At 40.8% G+C, this 27,763-nt stretch overlaps 2 protein-coding genes across 9 annotated transcripts in view; one reads left to right on the top strand and one right to left on the bottom strand.

The window, feature by feature from the left end:
• Positions 1-6,009, top strand: part of mfhas1 (multifunctional ROCO family signaling regulator 1) — a 37,367-nt gene extending 31,358 nt beyond the window's left edge. For all 3 annotated transcript variants that reach the window (XM_047161956.2, XM_017492478.3, XM_017492479.3), the window contains one exon: positions 305-6,009. The gene's annotated coding sequence lies outside the window, so the exon portion shown is untranslated. The remainder of the gene's footprint in view (positions 1-304) is intronic.
• On the bottom strand, positions 5,487-27,195 carry fybb (FYN binding protein b). 6 transcript variants are annotated; one of them, XM_017492481.3, is made up of 19 exons: positions 26,989-27,187; positions 20,049-20,988; positions 16,823-16,925; positions 16,169-16,224; positions 15,606-15,628; positions 15,479-15,522; positions 15,144-15,270; positions 14,890-15,049; positions 14,165-14,288; positions 14,020-14,039; positions 13,517-13,589; positions 11,684-11,776; positions 9,807-9,847; positions 8,976-9,024; positions 8,758-8,866; positions 7,625-7,778; positions 7,508-7,541; positions 7,371-7,402; positions 5,487-6,046 (listed from the first exon to the last, which is right to left on the bottom strand). In XM_017492481.3, the coding sequence occupies exons 1-19, from the start codon at positions 27,184-27,186 to the stop codon at positions 6,021-6,023; spliced, it is 2,406 nt and encodes an 801-aa protein (XP_017347970.2). In that variant the 5' UTR covers position 27,187; the 3' UTR covers positions 5,487-6,020. The 6 variants fall into 6 exon arrangements, 4 of the variants coding, with proteins under 4 accessions (XP_017347970.2, XP_017347971.2, XP_017347973.2 ...); XM_017492482.3 differs by having other exon boundaries at positions 11,684-11,773; XM_017492484.3 differs by lacking the exon at positions 26,989-27,187 and adding an exon at positions 21,621-21,876.
• Between the last annotated feature and the right edge of the window lie 568 nt (positions 27,196-27,763).

Below are 27,763 nucleotides of genomic sequence, written 5' to 3'. Positions count from 1 at the left end.
ATACAGTGGAGCGCTAGCAGAAACGAACATTATCTAAGATCTCGGAACTAATTCGAGCAAAAGCTGCTTAAAAAGTGAGTGGGTTAAAAAGCATGAGCTAAACATTGCTGCGTAGCAACATCTCCAGTATTACTGGGACATAGAAATAAAATAAAATAACACACAAATATCCCATTCAGGCACACGGATATATGTGTTTTACATGACTTCTGACTTCATGTCAGTTAAATATGTCGTATTTTTGTCCACGTCTTCCACTGAATATCTTCCCGCTGTCCTTGCTTTCTCACTGTCTCCTTCACAGGTCGATGAGCTCGTGCTGCTGGTTGTCAAATAAAGAACAGTGTTAGAAACCATGGAGCTGAGGTCTCAGGTCCCAGGATGGGACGTCTCTACGGGAAGCTTATCGTTTAATCCGCTCGCTTTGCTAAACGGGGAGGAATCCGGAGGAAAACACGAGGACAGGCTCTGTGCGGACGTCATATACTGGGTGCAGGAAGAAGGTTATGCGCCTCGGATGCCGAACGTCGAAAGAAGAGGTCACGGTGTTATTAAAACGTGGACGGAGTCGATGGAGGATTGGGATAATCTGTTGTTCAAATAAATAAATAAATAAATAAATAAATAAATAAATAAATAATCATTGGTCCTGTAGAAAAAGTGGCTGCTGGTAGTGGAGTAGCTCGTGAGAGTTCTTTCACGGACGTTTTGAGATGAATGAAATCAGTTTTAACATATCTGCGTATCTTTCTTCTGTTCTGATATCCAGGTTCAACTGAAACCAGGACCAAAGCAGGACACTATACCGAACTCCACAGGCTCGGAGTAGTTTTATTTCTGTGGTGTGATCGAGCGTACATTCTCTTCACGAGTGCACTAGGCTTTACATTTAGACACCGAAACAACGGCCTGATAAAATCTACAGACAGCAGATTCTCTGTAGTACGTTTGTGGCTTTAAATGTTTACACAGGCCGCGCGCTCACCGTCACTGACGCCGAACACCATTTTGGACAGTACCGTATTTTCTGGAATATAAGTTGCTCCATACTCAAATTCTGTCTGCTTAGTGTGTGTGTGGGGGGGGTTAATAAACAGCACTGTGCAAAAGTCTCAGGCACTGTAGAGTTCGTTTAGCCTTTTAAAAAAATATTAGACGTTTATGTCCTCTGCATTAATGTCAGAAGAAAATTTCTGGTTTACAAAATTCTTTTCGTCACCATGTTAAATAAAGCACTTTTCAGATTAAATTGTGTGATCTTGTACGTGTATATGCGTCTATCCGTCCGTTTTCTGTACGGCTTTTCCGACACGGTCACAGCGAGCGTGGAGCCTATCCCTAGGAACTATGGGGACTCCCTGGACGGAGTGCCAGTCTATCCGCACACACTCACATGCGCATTCGGACACTAGAGACAGCTTAGAGAAGCCTACAATGCATGTCTTTTTAGACTGGGGAAGGAAACCGGAGTACCCGGAGAAACCCCTGAATCACGGGAAGAACATGCAAACTCCATGCGCACAGGGTGGAGGTGGGAATCGAACCCCTAACCCTGGAAGTGCGAGGCAAACGTGCTCTCTTCTGTACTGTTTTACGACAGTTATATATATATTTTTTCTCCATTTAGAAACTTCACACCGTAATTTAAATCGGTTCTCTACACGTGCCTAAGATTTTTCCACCCTTACTTTGCTGTGATGTTCAAGTGTCCTTCATGTGCCGGGCATTTTATTAGACTTAATATTGTGTAAATGTCGTGTTCAGTTCAACACACGTGCCTAAAAGTGCTTAGCTATTGGAGAATTCGGGAAATCGCTTTGTTCTAGAAGTCCCAGCACCTGATATAAGAAGGGGGGAATAAAAAGCGTCATATAGGTCAGAAAATACGGTAAGATGAAATTATTATTATTATTATTATTATTATTATTATTTTTTAAAAGACACTCACGAGGCGTTTCTTGTCTTGCGCCACGTCCTCACATTTCCCCCTTCCCTTCGCAAACACACAGCTATGAGGTTCCAGTCTTTAGCCACTGAAAAATAAACCCCCTGTAACTGTAAAACAGGAATGTAAAGAAGCCATGGATTGCTGCCCGTAGCCTGAGCTAAAGGTTTATCGTTGGTTTATACACGTGTAACACATCACCACTCGCTGTCTTGCGAGCCAGGCCAGGACATGTTGTACATATCATAATAGACAGAGGTGTAAATTTGCTGGTGTGGAGAAGGAAAAAAAGAAAACCTGTTTATACACGCCCGTTTTAAATATCGCGTCGTCGTTCTTCTGGAAAAGGACAGATCCTATGATATGTATATTGTTTATGAAGGCAGTTGATGACACGTTTTTGTACATAATAATTTTATTTTTGTATGCTGTCACCGAACTCGTATGGTTTGCTGCACATCGTGCATGGCTACTGTGTGCTCAGCGTAGAGACTCCCGTGACTTACGAGCCCGTCAAGCTGTCCGAAGCACCGAATGCAAATATTTGTTTTCATACGGCTCATGAAACAACTTCTTCTTGTTCTTCTTCCAGAGTGTTCATGCTTTTTATATGCTTTACAGCCTCTAGGTCGTTTTTTTTTATATACTGGAAATGACACTGGGGGAGGGGGGGAAAACTGCCTCAGTGTTTTTTAAATTATTAAAGATTGTCCATATTTACAGACAAAACAGATGTTTCCTGTAGTAATATAATTACCATAGCGTACATTACGATAACATTCTCCATATTAAGGGAGTCAGCTTGGTTTAAATGAAACGAGTTCATACGTTCAGTACGGTGCATCCATGATGTCCTGCCTACACCTCTTATAGCCATGTTTGGTGTCTGCTCATGTTTTGGACTGGCGCTACAAGGCTAATGTAGCAATAGAAGTCCATCTCATCCAATTTCTAATGGGGTTTTGGGCACAGTGGGACTTCCTGCCAACTAGAAACGTGAAGTAAACTTCAGCATGGTGGAACGTTATAGAGGCAGACATCTCAGACATGTAGAAGTTCTTTTATGGTCACCTCTGAAAGTTTCACCTTGAAACCTCAAGGTGTTTATAGGTTCCGCCTTGAACTTAACAGATTGAATATTTGTCTTATTTTATAAAGGTACAAGCGTAATGGTGTTGTTTTTTTTAAGCAAGATAAACAAGTATTTCCAATAGCAAATGAGAAATGTCCCAGTGATTGCCCACATACAGTACCAGTGTGGAATGCTGGTGATGAACTCCCCAGAATCTGACTTCCACCACACGACCACAGCTCGGCCACAATAAGACCAAACCTCAGAGCCGAGCTCTCACGTGGGCCACTTTCTGCTCGTAGGTCAAATGCCATGAAGTTATCGGTTGCATTTTCGACCCACTTTCAAAATGCCATTAAAACTTAACACCTCGCTGGTTAGATTACAGTTTGGCTTTTATGGGCCTGAACATAACTCAAGTTGGCTAAAGATTTGCGTGTGTATTTTAATTGAAGAAGAGTTTGGGTGAGACAGGTTTTCATTACATGTTAGCTTGAAGCAATAGCCAGACACTAAATATGTCTGGTTTGGAATATTGTGTGTGTCCCTTTAACACCCCCCCCCCCCCCCCCCTTTTTTTTGGCTATAGTCTTCTGTTGTAACTTTACACAAACTAGACATTGCTAGTATACAGCACGTTACAAACTTATACAGTGGTGTCCTCTGTCATGGTGTCCTCCACTGTCAAGTCTGTTCTTAAAGGGTAAAAAGGTCCGTCCTGTTCTTATTGGGCCTCATTAAACAAGCTGGAAAGAAACACGTTTATTCATCAGTCGTTCTCAGCAGCATTTACACAAGAAATATGGTGTTCATGAAAGTTCCTGAAGTTCCATGCTTGAGTTTGAGTAAACTTACATTCAGGGTCGGGAGGGTTACTGGAACAATTTATTCAGTTACAGTTACAAATGACTTCATAAAAAAAAAAAAAGTCATCAGTAACGTAATCCCAAGCATCACAATATGAAAGTAATGTAATCGGGATTGTTTTAGGATTTCTTCAAGTTCAGGTATGTAAATAAAGTCCAGAGAAATGCAACGTGATCTAAGATACTTCCTCGATGAGGGTAACGTTACATCACGAAAGCATTTCAGAGAACAATTTGTCTTGGTTTCATTTGCATGAAATGTATTAGCGCATGCACCAGGAGGTTGCTCGTGTGAGTCACGACCGGCGAGAGAGAACCAGAACGCTAATCAAGCAGCTGTCTGTATTGTGTTATGTCAAAAGATACATTTCTTTGGTTTTAAATGTAAAAAAAATGTAATCTTGATGGACAAAATGTACCTGTAATCTGATTACTTTGTTTTTTGACGTAACCGTAACGGATTACAGTTCCCAGATTTTTGTATCCTGAATTATTCAATTACTCCAGAGCCATGTCTCCCTGTAGTTTTTGGGTGGTGTCCCACTGAAGCTAAGCGGGGTTGAGCTTGGCCAGTACCTGGATGGGAGACATCTAAGGTTCCTGCTGGAAGTGGTAAATGGTCTGCACTTATTTATATATATATATATAATTATATAGGGCTTTTATCCAAAGCGCTTTACACTGTCTCATTCACCCATTCACACACCAATGGTAGCAGAGCCATGCAGGGCGCTAACTTGCCATCGGGAGCAACTTGGGGTTCAGTGTCTTGCCCAAGGACACTTCGGTATGTGGTCCGGGACTCGAACCGACAACCCGCTCTACCACCTGAGCCACAGCCGCCCATAGTGGTATTAGTGATGCCAGCAGGGGGCGCTCACCATGTGTGGTCCGTGTGGGGCCTAATGCCCCAGTATAGTAAAGGGGACAAAAATACTTTCGGATGAGACCTTAAACCGAGGTCCTGAATCTCTGTAGTCATTAAAAATCCCAGGACACTTATGGTAAAAGTGTAGGGGTATAACCCTACATTTCTCCACTGGCCCTTCTCTATCATGGTCCCTTAATAATCCCCATCTCTGAATTGGCTACATCACTCTCCTCTCCACTAATAGCCGGTGTGTGCTGGGCGTTCTGGCGCACTATGGCTGCCGTCGCATCATCCAGGTGGATGCTACACACTAGTGGTGGTTCAGGAGACCCCCCCGCCCCACCCCCCATACAATGTAAAGCGCTGTATAAATCTAACTGCAACTTACTCCCTGAGCCTGCTTACATATAACTGAACTCAGTAATGTCAGCCTCAACTGATCAGCCTCAAATGGTATGAGTTACTTGGTGTTTAGTCACTAAATGTGAATCAGCAGAATCTGACTGGCATTTATCGCTGTGCTCACGTGAGTAAAACCTTTGTAAATCATTTTTAGCTAGGTTTTGGCCATAAACGTATACACAAAGTCAGTTATTTGTATTGAGAAATGATGGCGCTAACGATGAGCGTGTGAGAAAAATCCCATTTCCTAATTACACAGATCACGTAAACGTATTGCCGCACAGGTAACAGCTGCTAACACGTTTTATTAACATGCACACGGCAACAATAACCTGTAATGGAATCTTCTTTATTAAACTGTAGACTACATAACAATGTGACAATATAACATGCGGGAACAAAACAAAATACTGCCTCGTACATAAATAAGGTGTTAGAAATGTTATACAACTCCATATAGGCGATCTGCATATACACGACCAAAGAAAAAAAAATCTGTAAATACTTTAACATCAACAAAAACAAAGCTGTTTAAAAAAAAAAAGTCCTAAAGGAGAAAATAAGGCAAATGAATTGTACACACTGTCCCATTTCCCCAAATGTAGTCCCTCTGAGAGGACATCAAACATGTCTCAGCTGAGCAGCTACGTTTCTGAAAAGGGACATTGTGTACATTTGTCCAACTGCTGAAAGTGAACTCCTGCTGGGTTTGAGTCACATGACCGGACTGACTCGATCCACACACACACACACACGTTGCATCCCACCACATGTAGAGTAAATAATCCCAATATAAAATGTCAGACGGGGCATTAAAACAGGCCTGAGGTCCACGGCTGCATGAAGACGCTGGCACGCTCACGATCAGTTGTCGTTGTCGTAGATGCAATCTGGAAAGGTAAAGTGAGATAACGAGTGAGTCGTTTGAAGATCATGTATCTGACTTCACTCCGTGTGGCCTGATAGGTCAACATGTGAACACACACACACACACACACCCACACACACACCAAAGTTTTCAAACACAAAAGGTCAAGTATAGTTTCTGCACTGAAAGAAATTTCCTAAGAAGATGCTGCAATTTAAATTTAAAACCAAATCATTTTTGCATGTAATATTGGTATTTATTGGAAGTTTCAAATTTGCAATGTCATCTTAAACAAAAATGACATCAGCAGCTTCAACAGTTAAGATCTGAAGATCAGAATTTAACTCAGTTTAAACTACAACTATAAATGATAATGAGTCTTTATTGGTCACATATACATATGCACGGTGAAATTGTTTTCTTCGCATACCGCAGCATGTTATCATGATCATGGGTCAACCATGATACAGCGCCCCCTGGAGTAGAGAGGGTTAAGGGCCTTGCTCAAGGACCCAACAGTGGCAGCTTGGCAGTGCTGGGGCTTCTTGAACCCCCGACGTTCCGATCAGTAACCATGAGCCTTAACCGCTAAGCAACCACTGCAAATCTCTCTCTCATCCTGTGTGAAAATGTATTTGCCCCCATAGTTCCTAATACCCCAAATCTATGAAACTGCATTCATAATGGGGTTCAGCTGGACTAGACACAACCAGGCCTGATTATTGCAAACCCTGTTCAATCAAATCAACACTTCAATAGAACTTTCTCAACAGAATGAAGTCGGTTAAAAGATCTTACCCAGTAACACACTATACCACAATTGAAAGAAATTCCAGAAGTGATGAGGAAGAAGGTGATTGAAATACATCAGTCTGGGAAGGGTTACAAAGCTGTTTCAAAGGCTCTGGGACTCCAAAGAACCACAGTGACAGCCGTTATGGCCTCTTAGTTCCAGTGAAGGGAAATTGTAACGCTACAGCACGCAAAGGCATTCTAGATAATTCTGTGCTTTTTGCATTTTGGGGAAGCCCCACATATGGGTGTGATGGTCAGTTGTCTATATACTTTTGACCATAATAAGAAATGACATCCAATAAGCTAGTGTACATAGTTTGCCTATACTAATGTTTAGTCATTATGGTTACTGTGTGCACATCACATGAGCCTTCGCTTCATATCAGCATAAAAAGCACTCAGGTCAGCAAATTTTCTTTAAAAAAAAAAAAAGAAGAACACTAAGTCTGAAAGCAACCTATTGTGGTGTGGATTATTATGTTGAGGACATGATAATGTAGCTTTTTATGTCAAACAGTGAGAGAGAAAAAAAAATAATCCAGGACCCCTACCATCCCCGACGTCATCGTAGATGTCGTTATCACTGTTGGAACAGAAAAAAACGTTTCATTTTTAGTTTTTGTATTCCGTGCATTGACAGCAACACATTGTTTTTTTTAAAGATAAAAACTTCATGAGCAGAACTCACTCAGACTGGAGGTTACTGTTTAAGACATATCCGACTGAAAACAGAACGGTGTACAGTTAGTTTATTTCATCCATTCATGTGTTCGGATGTGGGGATCGAGAGGTGGAGATCACTCACATTTTCCCTCCTTGTTCCTGCAGATGAGTTTGTCGTTGTCCAAGTTGCTGATGACGTCCAGGATGTCACCGGCCTGCACTGCCAGATCCTTCCCACTGCCTTTCTTATTACTGATTACGGTCGCTTGATACAGAACCTTTATCTCGCCGTCGAACTGCAAAAATTACAACAGCTCCTTACAACAGAAAGTTAGAACTTGTTCTTAAACGTACTTATGAAATTAAATTGACATTCAAATCACATTCAGATAAGTCAAGCTGACTCATAGGGGGTGACGGAGGATTAGCGGTTAGCACGCTTGCCTCGCACTTCTGAGGTTGGGGGTTTGAAGTGAATCCCGTTTCACCCCCCCGGTGTACAGAGCTTGCATGTGCATCGGGGGTTTCCTCCCTCCAGGTAGAGAGGTTTCCTCCCCCAGTCTAATGATCCAATATCTCCAAATTGTAAAAGAATGTGTGTGTGGTTGTGCCCTGCAATGAGTTGCCCCCCCCCCACCCCCCACCCCATCGGTAGTGGTTGATTAATTTTCTCTACCTGCAGCTCTGACAGAAGTGCAGCTGCAAATCAAAGGTTTATATTAATGCACTCGTTCTAATATGTTGTCGTTTCTATAGTAACAGCTCATTTACTTGCATGGGGACTTGTACAGCAGTCAATTAAAAAAACAAAAAACAAAAACATGCCTAATAATAATATATGTTTATTCACACAACTTTGTAGCAGGAATGCAGATAGGTCTTCAGGACGGAGGAGTGTATGCTTTTCTGTCTCTCTGTGGCAGGTTTCTCTGTATGCTTTGTGGTTTCTCTGTCTATTAATCTTCAAGAGGGAGATAAAAGAGGGGCTGGTGAGGAAATGACTAACAGGAACTAACTTGTCTTGTGTCTGTGTAGAAGTGCAGGTAGGAGCTATAATTGAGTGTGGGGATCTGAAGACATGTCAGAACGCTTGAACCATACTGTAGGTCCGTGGAATCGTTTGAGTCAATCGACCCGAGGTTTTAAAAGTACTGCAGAGCGTAACGATACGTACGTGCCGAGTCCCAAACAACAAACAGCGGAGTGCAGCGTGATTACTATTCTGATCAGTACAGTCTGATAGTTTGGTGTTTTCAAACACAATGTACACAGTACCTTAAACTTCTTTCTGAACTCCTTCTCCTCTTTTTCAAATTTCTTTTGCTTCTTCGGATCATCCGTCTTAGCTTCGGGTTTCGCCGGCTTCGATTTGGAAGGAGGCAGGCTGAAAAATAATCATCAATATCATATTAGCTGGTATAAAGCTGGTATTAAGCATTTCCTGTCGGAATTTGTGGAGGTGTGTGTGTGGGTGTGTTGGTGTGACAGTGTACCTGCTGGGAGGTTGTGGTGTGTCCACGTCATCATAAATTTCCTCAGCGCCTCAAGATAAAACACACAATTAAGCTTCATTTTCAGCGTTCCCTACCAGGCATTGTGTCATGTGTCAACTTCATGGCTTAATTTGTCTTTAAAAAAAAAAAAACAATCGGTCCAAATATCTCATCCTTAAATACGTCTTAAAAATATTTCTGTTTCTGCTTTTCTACATCCCCAAAAGAGTTCTCTCCATTTCCAGTCTAGTCGTGCCATTAACATTTGACAAAGACATCTAAATTCATTCATACCCTTTAAACAGATTTTTTTTTTTGCCAAAGATCTCTTAATTATGATATCGATCTATATAGAGGTATATTGTGTTGTGTGTGAGGACAAGCAGAGTAAGACAAATGACCACGTGACCATGAGAAAGGCCATGAAGTGTCCTCAATCCTTCCTTTCAGGGAGCACGATGGAGCATCTAGATGATTACCATAATTACCAGGTCATTAATTAGTGACGTCAGTGTGGAAGTACCGGTAAGTTCAATGTCACTATAATATTCAGTAGTCACAACATGAAACCAATATGGAAGTCTTGTTGCATCATAAAATCACAGCCTATCACGTTTTAAATATGCAAATGTGACGTTTCTCGGGAGAATCGTCAGTGGCTTTGTGCCTTTGTATCTAATGAGGCTCAGCAAATCTTGCGTAGCTTTAATATGAAATACTTCGCGTTAAGTTTTAACTGGAATGTGTATTATGAACGTAGCGTTACACAGGCGGATGGTCAGTGGTCTGGATGTGTGGTTGAACCCTGTAGGTCCAGTGCGTGATCTTTACCTGGATTACTCTCTGGACTGAACTGTGGAGGAGGAGGAACCCTGAAAATACACAAACGTTCATTTTACGGCCACGCCGAGGGCAATATACAGGCAGGTTCAAAAGTCTGAGTGCACGTTGAGATTTTATATGAATTTTTATTTTTTAAAACACACACACACACACATACACACACACACAGCATACCACCCCGAAGTGTATTATTTTTTTATAAACAGTGCTGTGCCGTTTATACCACAGCGATTTGCCAACTATTACAATGTTAAATGTATTAATGAATGACATATACCACTTTTTTTTTTTAACAGTTTACAGTTGGATTTAATGTCGTGGAACATCTGAGAGACAAGTTAGTTCCTGTTATCACTTGCGTTCCCTCTTCAGCCTCTCCTTCACGTCCTTATTTTAAAAAAACAAACAAACAAACAAAAAAAACTTCTGTCCTGAAAATGTCCAAGGAAACGTTACAGAGTGCTGAGAGCTGAGACTGTCTCCATAAGTGTTACATACTGTATACATCTCCTAACAAAAAAACCTCATTGCATGACCACCGATATATTTTTCTTTGTTAAACAACACGTTTAAAAAAAAAAAAATTATATATAAAAATCTGTTTATTATTGGTCCAAGATTATCTTATATAAGCTGTATAAGCTGTTACTATGGAAACAATAAGGTATTAAAAGAAGAGCAATAATATTAATCTGTCGTTCATGTTACAGCTACGTTACAGTCCGAGCCATGCAGTTAAAGAACAAAAAATGCATAATGCATACTTTCTGACCAATCAGATTTGAGAATTCAACCCCGCTGTTGTAGAGTTCTTATTACAACCACAGCGCCGTTGAATTCTCTCATCTGATTGGTCAGAAAGAGTTGTTCTAATACACTAGCGTTTCTGTAGTAACAGCTCATTCACGGGGACTTGTATGGTGAACGTAACGCATAAACAGATTCCAAAACATGTTGTTATTTAACAAGGAAAACCATTTATATGGACATGGTGAGGTTTCTGTAAGGAGATGTTTGTTTAACGTTTATGGAAGGAGTCTCCAGGGTCAGTGCGTTGTAAAGGTCAGAGTTAAAGCTGTAACTATAAATAAGTTCAAGTTCGTTGTTTATCCTTCGGCATTCTCTCAGTAACATGAAACGTTTCATTTTTCAGCGTTTTTATTTAACTTCAAGAGGGAACAATGAGAGGCTGGTGAGGGACTGATGGTTTACACCTGCTATAACGTATAACAGCAACTAACTTGATTCAATGACATTCCACGACATTAAATGTAACTGTAAATTGATAAAAAGTACAACGTGTGTGGTATGAGAGGAACGGAACACTTCAGGACGTCCTGTTATAGGAAAATAATAACTCCCATTCACTCATGAAGTATTTTATTCCTCAGTATACAGTATATATTATCTTTCTACAGCTTCCAGCCAATAATTATACTGTTTTTCTCAGTAATATGAGAAATCTTCTTTCTTTAAAATCATGGTTTATATCGAACAGAATGTAATTGTTGGTAGTGCACTCAGAACTTTTTCACTTTTATCTGCAGAAGTATCTTTTTGAATCGACAGCAAGTGTTCTGAGCAGAAAGGGAAACAGAAAAAGCGACAAGAAGTGTGGTACAATAACTGATGGTCAGTAATAAAGTAAGGAATCGAGGGAAATGAAAGCGTTAAAGAGTCATTGGAGGAGGGATTTGTGTGCAGATTAGAGAGTGAGTTTTGTGATTTTGTGCATGAAGTCGCTACGAGCCCCTTGAGAATCATCACAGTAATTCATTTAGTAGTAGTAAAAAAAAAAATAATCGAGGGGGTTATGATTAAAAAAAGAACATTGTCTGGCTTCATCTTACTAATGGAGAAATTACACGTTAATGTGGACAGGGCTTTTTCTCCAGTCACTGGGGGTTAGCATCCGAATGAAGCTGCGTGCTTTGGGTAGAGACCTGGGCTCCGGGCTGCTGATGTAGGGACATGACATGGATCATGTATTATGATGTACAATATACACACTCACACACACACTCTCACACAACCTAGTAATTGTTCTTAAAGACCAACAGCTGTCAAAACTAATTTCACGGAAAATGCTAATAAAAACAAAAGAGGCGTGATGTGTAAATGTACTTGTATTTAAACAAAAAACGAATGAAGGCAAGGTATTTGATGTTGGACCTAATCAACTACATCATTTTTGGAAGATAAAGGTTTATTTTGGAATTGATGCATGCAGCACGTTCCAGAAAAGTTGGGACAGGGGAAATTTAGGACTAATAAGCGATGTGACAAGTTGGAATAAGAAGGTTATGTGAAACAGGTTAGGCCAACAGATGCGTCAACGAATAATCCTCACGAATAATAACAAACGAATAATAACACTTTGAGAAGAACATTCCCCAAAGATAAATTGGTGGATTTTGGGCGTTTCACCTTCTACAGTGCACAATATAATTAAAAGATTCAAGGAATCCGGTCAAATCTCAATATGTAAAGGGCAAGGGCGAAAACCACTTCTGAATGCGCGTGATCTCCGATCCCTCAGACGGCACTGTCTTAAAAACCGTCATGAGTCTGTAATGGAGATCCTGACATGGGCTCGGGAATACTTTGGTAAACCTTTGTCAGGCGACACTATTCGCCGCTGCATCCATAGATGCAAGTTAAGGCTTTATTATGCAAAGCATAAGCCACACATCAACCCTGTCCAGAAGCTCCGCCCACTTATCTGGGCTCGGTCTCATCTGAGATGGACAGTGGCACAGTTGAATCGTGTTTTCTGGTCCGACGAATCGACATTTCGAATAGTTTTCGGACAAAACAGCCGTCGTGTTCTCCGGGCCAAAGAGGAAAAGGACCATCCAAGCTGTTATCAGCATCAGGTCTAAAAGCCAGCGTCCGTCATGGTATGGGGGCGTGCCAGTGCCCATGGTGACGCATTATGAATCGCAAAATAAGGCAACGAAGGCCTTGTACAGTTGTGCAGCTGAAGAAGTGCATAATGGATGAATGGGGGAAAATTCTGCACGCTAAACTTAACCAACTGATGTCTTCACTCAGCGCCCAAACACTTGATAAGCGTTATTAAAAGAAAAGGTGACGTTACACAGTGCTCAACAGTCGACTGTCCCAACTTTTTTGGAGTGTGTTGCAGTCATCAGATTTGAAATGAGTGTATTTTCAAAAATAAATTACATTCACAAAGTAAAACATCAAATAACGTGTTAATAATGTCTTTCCGATATAGTACAGGGTGAACTGAATTTTCAAATGACTCTTTTTGTTTGTTTGTTTGTTTTTTGGCATTTCCCCTACTGTCCCAACTTTTTCGGAATCGGGGTCGTATATAATATGTACACATTTAAAAATCCACATTCTAATTTCGAGTTTTAAATACCATGTTTTATGGCTTATTTTCGTATGACCGTGTGGCCTGACGTATGTTATTCCTCACAAATGAAATAATAAATCAGTTCTTTTAAATAAAACCTGAAAAGCCCTATGTGGAAACGGTACTTCGTTATATAAACATTCACCCAATACGGCTGTGAATGTTTGTCTGATGTCAATATACAAATCACGCACATTTCATATCTAATTAACCTTCAAATACATTTGAATACTAAACTGAAATTCGATTGCATTTTTTTTTAAAGGTATTTGACAGCTCTAAACACGCTTCCACATCCTCTCAATTCACTCACCTGACATTAAGGCTGGAATCATCCAGATCATCGTATATATCATCGGGTCCTTCTGGAGGTGGAGGCAGAACGACTGTGAAAAAACCGAGGGCATTGTCAGCCATGTTCTTAAACCCACAATAACGACCTGTTTAAATAGCACTATTCTTAGTTCCCTGGGAATTTTACTGGATTTTTATATGTTTTTCGAGCCTCATAAATTTCGAGCTCATTCGTTAGTGACTTTTGAATACGTTTGTTTTGACCTTCTAAACACTTTACGTACTGAATCCAAATGAAAAAGTGCTGGATAGATAAAGATGATTAGGAATAGGAATATGTGCCACTGTGCCCGAAACCACATTTAACCGGAACTGGACGTGGTTTTAGGTGAGACGGACGTCCGTAATTCGTTCCGTTAGTTTCGTAGGTGAAGTCGGACACAGGAAACGTCTTGTCTGAGTGACGATATTTGAGTAAACACCACAGTTTGGATGATACTGAACAAGGCATTTCAGACTCACCTCCTGGCCCGCTGTTGCTCCTGAAATGAAATATTTATTATATGAATTAACTAGGCGACATTGAATAAGTTAATAGATCGTTTGCATGTTTTACCTGTGCCTCGGTTCTGTTAATACGGATTGAGACAAAGAGCGGATACGGTACCTACTGTTGTCCTCCTGAGACCCCACATCATCATACACATCTCCGTCATTCTCAGGCAGAGGTCTGGTCTGATTTTTCAGAGTATCAAAGTCGATCTGGACCGATTCGGTCTTTACGTAGCCACCTGAAAACAATGTTTCGGAAATCTGGATTACACCATTTTACACAAAATACCATTTTTAAACATGAATTACATTGCACGACGTGACATATTGCATCCTAGTATTACCGTATCTGTATCCTGTTATATATAGTTACATTTAATGTTGTGGAACGTCATTTAAGCAAAATGGGTTCCTGTTATCACGTCACTTTATAGCAGCTGGATTCTCTCGTTCTGTCTCATGTTAAAGAAAAACTGTCGCTTTCTCGCTTGTAAGAGAAAATCTGCAACAGGAAATGAATTCGGATTAAATCATGTGGAACGTCCATCACACGAAACAACGCCCTTGTAAATGAACTGTTACTATAGAGCACATTGATATAAACCTGTGCTTTGGCTTTCACCAAGCAATCAACACACTTTGACTATTTAGAATCAAGAATTCTGCAGCGCTGTGGTATAACTGATGTTAAATTGTTAATCTGGCCAGAATTCTGATGTGGTGATGTCACAAGTTTGTGAACAAGCTCCATTAGCGCAACGCTTATCGAATTAGCATCAGGTATCAGCCTATACCCAGGTCTCTGATTTCAGTAAAGAAATGTGATTTTTTGACACTCACACGACCCGTCTTGAGTCCTGGCCAGCCATCGGCCCTCAGGGTTGTCTGTAATCCGGAGGATGTCAATAGAGTCGCCCTGTTTAAAGCTGAGGTCATTCCTGCCACCTTTGCAGTCCACTCTCGCTTTTACTTTATGGATGACTTGGAGAGGTCCAGACAGCTGCAATGTTATGAACCAAACATAACATAACATTTCATATGATGGTCATTTATATACATTTTGAATAATATTGCGATGACCGACATGGCCTCACTTTGAATTTCTTTCTGGCCTCTTGTTCTTTTTTTTCACGTTCCTTCTGGTCTTTCTTTTCTTGCTCTGCGCGCCTTTTCTCTTCCTTTTCCCGTTTCTTTTCTTGTTCCTTCACCTCTGGCGTGGACCTGAAATTTACCACCAACGCAGACACAGATATGGAGTGGAGTGGAGATTTGGAGTGAACTGTGGTTAAAAAGCGCAGCATGCTTTTTATACAAGACACATCTGTGCTATAAGGGCAGCGAAACCAACATGCTAAGCTAATCAGCATCTGCATTTCAGTGGTAGAAACAGAACTATATGTGGTCAGGGGAAAAAAAAAAACAAGCCTACCATCCATCAAGTTCCTCATATGTCTCCCCGTCGCTTCCACTTCCCTGTGCAGATGAAAGTATGTGAGGACCAACCGTCACAGACAAACAGTAATTCAGTTATACAGCAGTTATACAACTGTTCTTACCTCATCTCCTCGCCCTGAGTTTCCTGTAAAGACAAAATGTGACATTTAAATGCTCATGAACTTAAGGAAACAGTCAAAGTCTTCATTCATTCACGGCTGCTGGAAGTAAAATAGTTGCACTTGGTGATGCCGAACTCTATGAGGGCGTCTACGAAAATAAGCAAGTTATAAATACTTTGTAGGCTTGTAACGCGACTTCACATGTACTGTAATCTGAGGCCTAATTTGCAAATAGAAAAACAACAAGTTCATGTAACAGAGTCGTATCTTTATGTGTAAATGAAAGAAAAACGATATCAAAGAAGAAGTCATACGTCTGGTGTGTGTAAAAATATTCGCGGTGACATGCAAACACTTTCATTTCATTAAATGAAGATGACCTTGAATTAGCATGCTGCTATGTGTTCTAGCTTAACAGCAGGTGGCTATTGCTGCAATCTAGCCGCACTACTATAAGTGAACCTGTCGTGTATTATATTATACATTCCGGTGTGCGCGGCATCGATTAAAACATTATTAAAGCCTCCGGTTTAAAAAAAATGTAAGACACCCTGTTAGCTCACCAAACGATGAGTCATGCAAGTCACCGACATCATCGTATTCCTCTTCTGTCTCCATTCTGTGTTAAAAAAAACAAACAAACCATGTATAATAATAATCACAATGATGCTATTAGTCTTTATATCACAGTGTTGTTCAATTCTGGATTCTGATTGGTTAGAAGGTGTTGATTGAACGTTCTATAACACAGTTCTGACAGTAGCGCAGCTCACACGCATATTAATGCACTCATAATGAGCTCACTTGCATGGTGGATGCGCCACATACGTGTACATAAAACACGGGCAGTCGTTTACTGTATAGTGAAGACAGTGGAGTCGATGGTAAACCTCCACACGTTCACAACAATGGATATGATATACATTCGCATATTCAGACAGTACGGACAATTTAGACATGCCAATCAGCCTACAGTGCATGTCTTTGGACTGAGGGAGGAAACCGGAGTACACAGAGGGAACCCCTGAAGCATAGGGACAGCATGCAAGCTCCGCACACACAGGGTCTAGGTGGGAATCGAACCCCCAGCCCTGAAGATGTGAGGCAAACGTGTTAATCATTAAGCCACCGTGAACGCCGTTTATTATATGTATAGTCTATATGTGTATGAGATAAATCACACTAAATTCAGCATTAGACATTGGGATGGTACTGACTTGGGTCCTGGAGGTCGCGGAGGTAAAATTGGAGCTGCTTGGGTGCTGGGGTGTGACGCTGGTGGAGGAGGAGGAAGAGGACCTCCCTTCTTTATTTCCGGTCCTAAAAACAAACAAAAAAAGCTAACTTAGAACCGCCATATTTCTATTTGAACACACTCTCTATTGAAAATGTATCTGACATATGTCTGAGCTTATGAGATACACTGTAAACTGTATTTGGAAAACGTGCATTTAATTTCCGTATTACATGTTAATCTGCTCATTAACTAATCAGCACACAACGAGCTCGTTACATGTATCACCCTTCCAGTGTTGTTCCATGCTTGTGTTTGCTTTATGAGTAAGATAGTTGCTGCATAAAACGTGTGATTTTGTGTGTTGTTTTGAAACTCGCTAACATTCTACAGGCGTCAGCATTCTTGTAGCATGTGCATTGCCTGTCGGCGGAGCTTCTAGTTTGTCGGACGTGGTTTGGATGTCGTGCCTGCATAATAGGCATCTCAGACCTCTTAAAGTGGTTAGAGAGATCGGATTTTTACCTTTTCCATCTAAGTGCGTTTCGACTTTTATTTTTATGGACATATCTGCGTCCAGATATAATGATGCTCAAAAACACATAAAATGGCGTCTGAGACGTTTCAGACGGCCAAATTACAAGATAAAATTGACATCCAAACATGCCTCTCAAGTTGGAAGCTCAGTAGTTGTGGAAGGTTTTTATATATTTATTTGTTTGCAGTTGTGAAAATCATGTCATGATAATGCGGTGGCAGAATACAGCCTACTATTTCCATCCAACTATCCATTTACTGTACCGCTCTTCCTACACAGGGTCGCAAGGAGCCTGGAACCTATCCCAGGGAGCTCGGGGCACAAGGCGGGGGACACTCTGGACGGGGTGCCAACCCATCGCAGCACAATTGCGCACACACATTCACTCACTCATTGGATTTACATACACTATGGCTTTCGAAATGCCAATCAGCCTACAACGCATGTCTTACTTTCCACGTACTTACTTCAGAGCAGCTGACACTGATGCAGATTAACCACACACCATGCGTAGTTCTCATGAGACATTAAGCCACCAGATTTTATCTATAGCTTATATATTATAGTCCTATTTCTGCTGGGCATGTAAACAGATAAGTGCATCGCATGGAAATTGTTGTTTTTTTTGACATATTTGGACAAGCAAATATTTGATAGTCTTTGAAACAGTGCCTATTAATAAAGTCTATCAAATGACAGGTAAAATCGACATTTTGTAGTAATTTTCACAATTTAAATGAACAAAAAATAAACAAAAAAACAACAACAGATCATTCACATGGAAAAAGTAAGTACACCCGTACATTGATCACATCTTCAAATTCATAAAATTAGAACCAGGTGATCAAGATTGTGTGCCAGTGATTAGAACCTGCTTAGGGAGTGCAGGTGGAACCGGTCTTATTTACACCCCTTTAATATCTAGTGTCTGGTGTTCCCTTTGCTATTGAGGTGTGTGATGTGATCATGCCAAGATCTAAAGAGTTCTGTAAGGCCTTCAGAAGAAAAAAAAAAAGGTTGTGAATGCCTATGAGTCTGTTAAGGGATTTAAAAAGATCTCCAATTTATTTGAAACACATCGTTCCACTGTAAGGAAAATAATCTACATATTATAAAATAATCTGCAGATTTCAAACCACTGCCATTTTGTCCAGGACTGTCCGTCCCAGCGAATTCAGCCCAAGAGCAGACCGTCTGATGCAAGAACGAGTCTCCAAGAACCCCAAAATTTCATCACAGCATCCGCTAGCAAGTCTTGCAACTGTTGGTGTCAAAGTGCCTGCTTCTACAATCAGAAAGAGATTGCACAAATTTGACCTGCATGGGAGGTGCACCAGGAAAAACCCAATGCTTTTCCCTTTTCCATTTGCCTATTATTCAGGTTATACAACTGTAAATGCATCCGTCTCTCCGAGCCACATCTGACAAACCCGTGCCTCCGCCAACAACGTCGCCTGTGAAATGTTAGCGAGTTTCAAATCAACACACAAAATCACATGTTCCGTGCAGAAACTATCTTACTCAGAAAGCAACCACAAGCATGGAACAACACTGGAACGGTGATACATGTAATGAGTCTTATAGTGTATAAATGAGTGTTTATGCAAGGACATATGATATAAGCGTGAGTATTTCCGAAGGCACGTGGCTTTGGTAAACGTAAATCTATTGGTAGAGGCTAGTAAGTTTGTCATCTGAATTAGGAAGAGTTTAATTGTGAGACCTAAATCTAATCTTTTTCTTTTTTCTTTCTTTCTTCAACTTCAAAAAATCAGCTTGCTAGTTGCAGTAATGCCATGCTAATGTAATGCTAGTATTTAGCTGATGAAGGTTAGCCATTAATAACATACTATGAGTATGATAAAGCGTCAGTTGTCTCGTATCAGCCCAGTAGAACTAGAGTGTGAACTGTTTTTCCCGACAGTGTGGCTGAAATTTGCTATCACTGGCAACCACAAACCAGCTGCGCACTCTCACAGTGCAATTTACACTGAAGCTGGACCGTATACACACTGAACTTTTACAGCAAGGTCTAAAAATGAAAGCTTTCTCAACTTTGTTCCCATTTTGTGCTTCCCAGTTTTTGTACTTCAGCTGACGATAAAAAAGGAAGTTACATGTTTATGCCGTGTGCACAGAACTGTTTTATGCAATGTAATAAAACAAGCATAGCAATTTATGTCATCTAAAATAGCGAGTAATAATTCATCATGGTTGAAGACATCTTGACTGAAGGCCAACTTTTGAGAGTGTACATGATAAATTAGAGTCGCGCTGATGGAGATAGGAGCCTGTAAATAGATTAACAGATAGATCTTTAACCACAAACCTTCTAGGTCAACGCCTACCAAGAAGCTGTGAACGTTAGAGGATGTCGCGCTATACCATGTGATGTACACTCCTGTCTTGAAGGGCAAAAAGGAAGTTGACACCAGAAACTATTCTGTCCACTGGCCTGATGCTGTTTCATCTCAGTGAATAAAGATGCACCAGTACACATAGCTCAGACTGTTTAAAGTCGGAAATATTTGATTGTGGATATACCTTACTACTATGTCTTACTTTGCTTGTGTATGGTCAAACGTTACCTAATCAAGGCAGTCCTTTAGGTAGCGATTAGTTTAACACTTCAGACTGACAACTGACAGGAAAAGCTCAATTCTACACTCACCCTCACTTGGTGGTTCTGCAGCCTTCTTGAACTTCTCAAGGTTGACCTTGGGGGGTCTGTTAGGTTTGCTTGGCGCACTGCCGAGAGCAAGAAGGTTAGTTAATGGGTTTTTTTTGGGGGCTAAAGGATCTTTCACCGTCTGTGCATCAAGTCCAGAGGGTTTGGTCTTGTAGCTAGGTTTTTTTTGTGCGACACTGGGGCCTGGCACTTGAGATTCTTTTGAGCTTTGCGATTTGGACTCGTCCTTTGCTGGTTCTTCTGGTTTGTTGAAGCGATTGTGGGCAGTGTGGAAGCTGGAATTCTTTAAATTTGCGCGCGAGAATGGTTTTGCCGTATTATCCTCCTCTTTCTCTTCTCCTGCCTGCTGCCAAAGTAGGTTGATGCTACTCTTTGGTTTGGGAGCTGCAGGCGTTTTTGGAGGGGTAGGGATGGTGTTCACAGTGCTTTCATTGTTCTCAGGTTTGGGGCTCTTGAAAGGTTTGGTTGTCACAGGTGGTTTGGGGAACACGTTCTTGGCCTCTGTTATCAGCGGCTTCTGTAATGGAATCTTTGGCTTCTGTTCACTGTTCTGGTTCCAATCTGGTGGTTTCGGTTTCAAGGGTTTAGCAAAAGGGGGTTTGCTATCCTCATTTGCGTTTGCATTTTCAAACTTGCTGACGAGGGCTTTAGACTTTGAAGACTCCCACGGCTCTGGCGCACTGTTGTTGGAGACTATGTTCTTCAAGTAGCTAGGTCTAGGGTTGGTGGAGTTAGCAGCAGCAGCAGCAGCAGCAGCACTGCCTGAGAGGCTGACCTCCAGCGCAGGTTTTTTAGACGGCACCATGGGACCTGATAGGGTTGGGTGGACAGTGGTTTTTGGACGTGCTGCACCACTTCCTTCCATAGAGACACCTGCAGTCTGGAAACGAGCCCGAATGGCTCTCACGTCTGATTTGTTGTCCTGAAATGGAGACCACAAGGCAAGAGTAAGAGGATTAGAAATAGAAATATGACATTCACAAGTCTATTTATCACATATTTACTTCTTTAATTGTTTAATACTAATACATTAACGCATTTACACACTAAATGAATGCAGTAGTTCAATAAATAAATAAATAAATAAATAAATAAATAAATAAATAAAACCTGGAGGATATATTCTAATATATAAATATTCCGGGTAACAGACTAAACGTTAGTGTCATATCTCCAGTGCAAAACTAGAGCGTAAACATCAATCATCAAATATCTTGGCGTATAGATTATATTTACCATCTGATTTAGAGATGAAATAGAGATTTCCTCGACTCATTCCTCTACTCATTTCTGCCCTTAGAAATGTATTTATTATTATTATTATTATTTTTTATTTCTGCTATATGCCTTTGTTCTATATACATATTATTCTACACCACGCTCGTAGTTTTACTTTGCTGTAGCTAATGTTTCTTGGACAACCAACGGCAAACTGCTTTGTCAGATCTCACTGCAGTCTAAATGTTAATGAAACAATGAAAGCAAATATTACCCTCATGAACACAACTAGATAAGCACCCATGTAATGAAAAGTAATTATTTATTTTTTTTTACCTGCTCTTCTGATGTATGAAGGGCTCCTGTATGAATGACTCTGTGTTGGCTCCACCTGACTACAAGTCTGACTGTGATCATACAGGGACTATGTAAATCAAACACATTAAACTACAATAGCAGGAAGCTGTGCAGTACTCAGCCAGTGACAGTTGTGTAGTACTGAAACCTGCTCTGGTTTTCGCAGATGACCTTGCTCTGAGGGGGGTATCACATAGTTCTTCATCCTGTGTCTTGTTACTTTCGGTGCATTTGCAACAGGAAGAAAGACATTTCCTTGCAGAGCCCTAAGGTTATCAAATAATGGAACTATTCTTATGGTCAGTTTTTTTTAATGGTTTAAATTCTGTTAGGATTTTAAACCAAGTAAAAAAAAAAAAAAATAATAATAATAAAAAAAAGCACTAAAGGAAAAAAAATGTATCTTTATTTCTCTAGTGAAGAAGACTGTGGTTTAAAAAGCCCTGTACAATTTCCTCTGTATTAGCACTGTACAATTTCCTCTGTATTAGACACATTTCAACAAACAAACAAAGAACAATTAGGCTATGTGAAGAAGCCAGACAGAACCACCGGCGCTTTAAGGGAGAAGGAGAGTGCTGCATTTGTTATGGATGATAAGTCAGTATCTCCACGATTAATTTGACCAATGTTGGTGACTATATTTATGATTAATTACCTAGAAGGCTAAGAATGGAACAAGGTCATTGGGAAACAGATGATTGATCAGTGACTACGTTTACATGGACAGCAGTAATCTAATTATTGACCTAATTCTGAATGACAATATTCTGATTAAGGTGTTTACATGAGTCGCTTTTAGAGTACTCCTTTCATGTTCCCGTTTTACATGTTATAGAACATAGTTCGATTAACGTCATTACGTCCCTACACCACGCCGTCTGACGTTCCCTGCAGAATTTCACGTATCGACATACAGTTGGTCTTCGTTATGGAACCGTATACAGTTTTGGGTGTTTTTATTTTTAATTTTACGAACGCTTCAAGTGCGGTTAATTATTTGTCATGCTGTACGTGCAAATAGACGACTGCTTGAAGCCGTGGGCTGCGTCCCAAACCGCGTACTTACCTACTATATAGCAGCAGAGATACGTGTATTTCACCTACTATACAGTAGGTAAGTACGCGGTTTGGGACACAGCCGTGCTCTCTCGTTTGCCGTCAAATGCTCGAGCGCTGCCGTGTGTGATCGTGTCCTGTCGCAAAATGCGGTGAAAACTCTCACACGATGTTAATGGTGTGATTAAGTTGTGTACATGTCTGTAACGCACGTCGATAATGCGACTAAAACAGGAATACTCCACACGTCTTAATTCCATTTGTGTTTACTTCCAGTATGACTTAATCTGATTAAGGTCATCAATAATCGCTGTTTACATGCTAGTTTCTTAATCAGAGTATCGTCTTAATCGGGTTAATATCGGATTATTGTCGTCCATGTAAACGTACTGAGTGAATGGTTGCTGGGAACATGGCTTGCGAGTGCAGCTCAGTCAGGATTTACACACTGGTGGTGAATCGAGTGAACCTGCTGTCTTGTCCGACAGTTGTGATGTGAACTGGAGAGCCGTGTGGAGTGCAGCGCAGTCATTAATGCAAGTAATAATAGGGGTCTAAATAGTCGCCAATAGTCATCTACTGACCAATTCATCAAGCTGGCAGTAAATGCCAGGACTGAGAAAGAGACACATTTGGACAAAAGTAGAGCATGACAAAGTGGCCAGGTCTGAATGGCACCTGCTACCGTTCTCTAAACATTTTCATCGCTAAAACCAGTTTGTCAGGTCCTTCTATTTTAACGTTACCATGCAAATGACATTCTGGAATATGCGAAAAGCTCGTTGGCGTTGCTGGTAATGCACCCCTCCATGTCCTGGCAGCAGATCATAAAGCCCCACTTTGTTCTTTTGTTGGCACTGAGAGCCAGTTATCAGGTCTGGTCTGGCGGCTGGACAGGTGCACTGACACACCCTGAGTAATGAGTGCTGCAGGACTGGGAACAGACCTAACACCAGGAAGTGCAGATAAATTTACACTGCTGACTACAAGCTGGACTGTTAATGCTCAGAGAAATGAGCTGAGGAGAAAGCAGAAGTTTTGTGTTTGACATACGTTAGTCAACATCAATTACACTATCGCTGTTGCTGTAATGAGAGTGGGTTGTGTACTTCCTGTAGCCTGGACGAAACACGTTTGAGTCACAGCATAGTAAAACGAACACGCTCCCTCTTAGATAGAACCTTTTCTATGTAAATACCTGACCTTGTCCTGCATGGGGTGTTATCCTCGGTCTGCCCGCCATGCTGGTATCAGTGGTTAGCCACATGCATAAACAGAGTGAATTCTCACATTTCAGATGCAACATTGACTTGTGTTATATGTTTAACAGGCACAAGAAATAGACAGAAATAGACTTATGCAAGGTGGTTTTTTTTTTTTTTTTTTTTATCTTTCTTTATAAGGGCCTTATAAGATGCAAAGCAACAGGACAAAACCAGCAGTCCTTTTTTTATAAAGCCCTTATAGAGAGAGAAAAAAACCCCTGTGTGAGTCTATTTCTATCTATTCCTTGTGCTTGTGTAATATCCTTTTTTCCGTCAGCGTTTATGTTTCATGTGTCTATACAATACACATTATACAACTTATAATCCTAACTAAAAAAAGGTTATTAATTATGTTGTGCTGTACAACTCCAATTCCGAAAAATAAAAGAACAACAAAACGTCATTTGAAAATTCTGATAACCCTTGTACTATATTGAAAACACATTTTCTTTTTTTTTCTTTTTTTTACATTGTGAATTTCATTTATTTTTGAAAATATATACTCATTTCAAATCTGATTTTTGGAGTGCAACAAAACTCCAAAAACGTTGTGACAGTCGATTGTTTACCACTGTGTAACATCACCTTTTCTTTTAATAACGCTTATTAAGCATTCGGGCGTTGAGTGGAGCTACCAGCTGGTTATGTTTAGCCAAGCGGAATTTTCCCCCATTCTTCCATTATGCATTTCTTCAGCTGTGCAATTGTACAAGGCCTTCATTGCCTTATTTTGTGCTTCATAATGCGCCACACGTTCTCAATAGGAGACAGGTCAGGACTGCAGGCAGGCCGTGCTAGCACCCGCACTCTCTGCTTACGCAACCATGAGCTTGTAATCCTGGCAGAATGGTTTGGCGTTGTCCTGCTCTGGATGGCAGCGTATGTTGCTCCAAAATGTGTATTAATGGTGCCCTTACAGATGTGCATGTTACCCATACCATGGGCACTGGCACGCCCCCGTACCATGACGGACGCTGGCTTTTGGACCTGATGCTGATAACAGCTTGGATGGTCCTTTTCCTCTTTGTCCCGGAGAACACGACGGCTGTTTTGCCCAAATTTTTGAAATGTCGACTCATCGGACCACAAAACACGATTCCACTGTGCCACTGTCCATCTCAGATGAGACCGAGCCCAGAGAAGTGGGCGGAGCTTCCGGACAGTGTTGATGTACAGCTTCTGCTTTGTATAGTAAAGCCTTAACTTGCATCTATGGATGCAGCGGCGAATGGTGTCGACTGACAAAGGTTTACCAAAGTATTCCCGAGCCCATGTCAGGATCTCCATTACAGACTCATGACGGTTTTTAAGACAGTGCCGTCTGAGGGATCGGAGATCACGCGCATTCAGAAGTGGTTTTCGGCCTCGCCCTTTACGCACCGAGATTTGACCGGATTCCTTGAATATTTTAATTATATTGCGCACTGTAGAAGGTGAAATGCCCAAAATCCTACCGAATTGTCTTTGGGGGATGTTCTTCTCAAAGTGTTGGATTATTCACTGACGCATCTGTTGGCAGATCGGCGAGCCTCGACCCATCCTTGCTCTTGAAGGACCAGGCCTTTTTTGGAGGCTCCTTATATACTATGATTAGACGATTATATGCGATGATTAGTATATTTACAAATCACTCTTCTTTGTTTTCATTAGCATTTTCCATACTGTCCCAACTTTTTCAAAATTGGGGTTGTAGGATAATAATCAATAATGGGGAAATATGAGGAAGCAGAGTTACCATGCTGAAGTTGATATTTTTCCGATAACCGCATATCCATTAAGTGTTTGTTCCTCCTATACCACAGCAATGATTCTCGATATGTTATAGCAGTTATAAATATTCATTCACATAAACCCTCATATGCAGCTTGCCCTGTTACTGTGTCTTTTCAGGACTTTTTTGTCCTAAAGACTTGGCTGTGGTGGAAAACTCAGTTACATCATTACCGCTGACTGTTACAAACTGCTGACACTGGAGACTCCTTCCATAAACAAAGGTCACAGAAAACCTTAATCATATAAACAATCATGTTATGCTTTACACACTACGGACAATTTGGAAATCCCATTCAGCCTACAGTGGCTGTCTTTGGACTGGGGGAGGAAACCAGAGGAAACCTCCGAAGTATGCGAAGAGCATGCAAGCTCCGACGCAGGAATCGAACCACCAACCAACGACTAAGCCGTCATGCCCACCCAAGTGAAAACCCACTTAACGCACTTATTTCCAGTCAAGTAAACTACTTATAGAGAATTTCTATAAGCAAAAAAACATTAACAGACTTTGGTAACGTACTACCAAGTTAAACTCAGTCCCTTTCTACACCTTTCTACACACGAACCCATAACAAATTTCATTTTAAGGAAATAAAGAAGGGGGCATTCCAGTCTCCTGAGACTATTTCCATGTTTCCATGTTAACATTTTACCCAAGAGGAATTTGCTGAAACATTCTGGGAAGATCAGCGCGAAGTCCAAATACACGTATACGATTACAGTCGACCCGGTGGACGTAATAACTAACTAGTGCACTAGTGTAGATGAGAACACAGCCAGTGGAGTTCATACACTGGCTGTGAGAACAGAGCTGGACGACTATGAGATGCGTAGACTAAAAAAAAAGCAAAGTGTTAAGAGTAAAGAGGAACACTTGTTGATGAAGCAAGCAGAAAAAAAAACTTTACTGGCTTACACAATAATGTTTGATATTGCAAAAAAAAAAAAAAAAAAAAAAACACCTCCCCAGAACTTCCAAACCGGTTTCGACTTGCCACATCGGGAACACTTAGTTAAAACATCAATAAATGTTAAAACATACTATATGCATATTTCTCATGTTCATAGTAACTTGACTACACTTCCATTAGGCAAAGTGGCATCATGGAAATTCACCTATAATTTAGGTCATGACAGACAGTAGGACCAGAAGAACACGACTACACTGAGCTTCAATCAGATGCCGTAAAGTCCAGCACTGAGAACCTGCTCCTAAACAAATCAGAGAACATGAAGAAAGCTTCACTTACCATGATGGTCGTGGGCTCCTGCTGTGTCTGATGTCTGATTTCACCAGCTCCACTGCGTGCGTGTTTGTGTGTGTGTGTGTGTGTGTGTGTGTGTGAGGCTGTTTGTCGTCTCACAAATCGGCACTGCTTACTACTTCCCCTCCCAGCTGATGAACTGCAGCTCACATGAAAGCCTATCACTTGCTCCATCTCTGTCATTTGCGTATTACATACTGAGCTTCTGTTCTTTGCAAAGACAGACAGCAGACAGGATTGTTGTTCAGCTGCAACACCTTTATATTCTCTCGGTCTTTTTTTCGTAAAGCATAATAAAGACCCCAGACACACACACACACACACACACACACACACACACACACAAATCAGATGTGTGTTGATTCAAATTTACAGATTTATTTAATTCCATTGAATACAGCCTAACTACTATAACATTTAGGCATACTGCAGTATGTAAATATGTGCCTTCGTGTTTATTTATTTGAGTATTTCGGGGAGTTTTCCTGGAACTGGACTTTTTTACAGTACATGTCGGACCAGTATGTAATCCTAATTGTATTACGGTATATAAGCTGACAACATTAATACTTGTTTTAATCCATTTAATCCTACAGACTCTCACTACCCATCTGCAAAAATCCCACTCCTTATTCACAGCTAATGCAATTTAAGCGCATTTGCATTGAAAAGGATGACTTCTCCAGAAAATTGAGGAACTGTATGATTATATTTTATAACTGTAAATAGATGATGTCATGGCCCATATTAGCATTACTGA

The sequence above is a fragment of the Ictalurus punctatus genome, chromosome 18 (assembly GCF_001660625.3).
Source record: "Ictalurus punctatus breed USDA103 chromosome 18, Coco_2.0, whole genome shotgun sequence".
NCBI lineage: Eukaryota > Metazoa > Chordata > Actinopteri > Siluriformes > Ictaluridae > Ictalurus > Ictalurus punctatus.
The sequence above is the reverse complement of the archived record's forward strand: the minus strand, read 5'-3'. Positions and strand labels throughout refer to the sequence as shown.

What these genes read in the sequence shown, in the direction of transcription:
- fybb (XM_017492481.3), bottom strand. Translation starts at nt 27,186, where the DNA reads ATGACAGAGATGGAGCAAGTGATAGGCTTTCATGTGAGCTGCAGTTCA. An exon ending in AGGCCAGAAAGAAATTCAAA is followed by an intron (nt 15,050 to 15,143) that starts GTGAGGCCATGT and finishes ATAACATTGCAG; the next exon opens with CTGTCTGGACCTCTCCAAGT. An exon ending in AGTTCAGAAAGAAGTTTAAG is followed by an intron (nt 7,779 to 8,757) that starts GTACTGTGTACA and finishes TAATTTTTGCAG; the next exon opens with TTCGACGGCGAGATAAAGGT.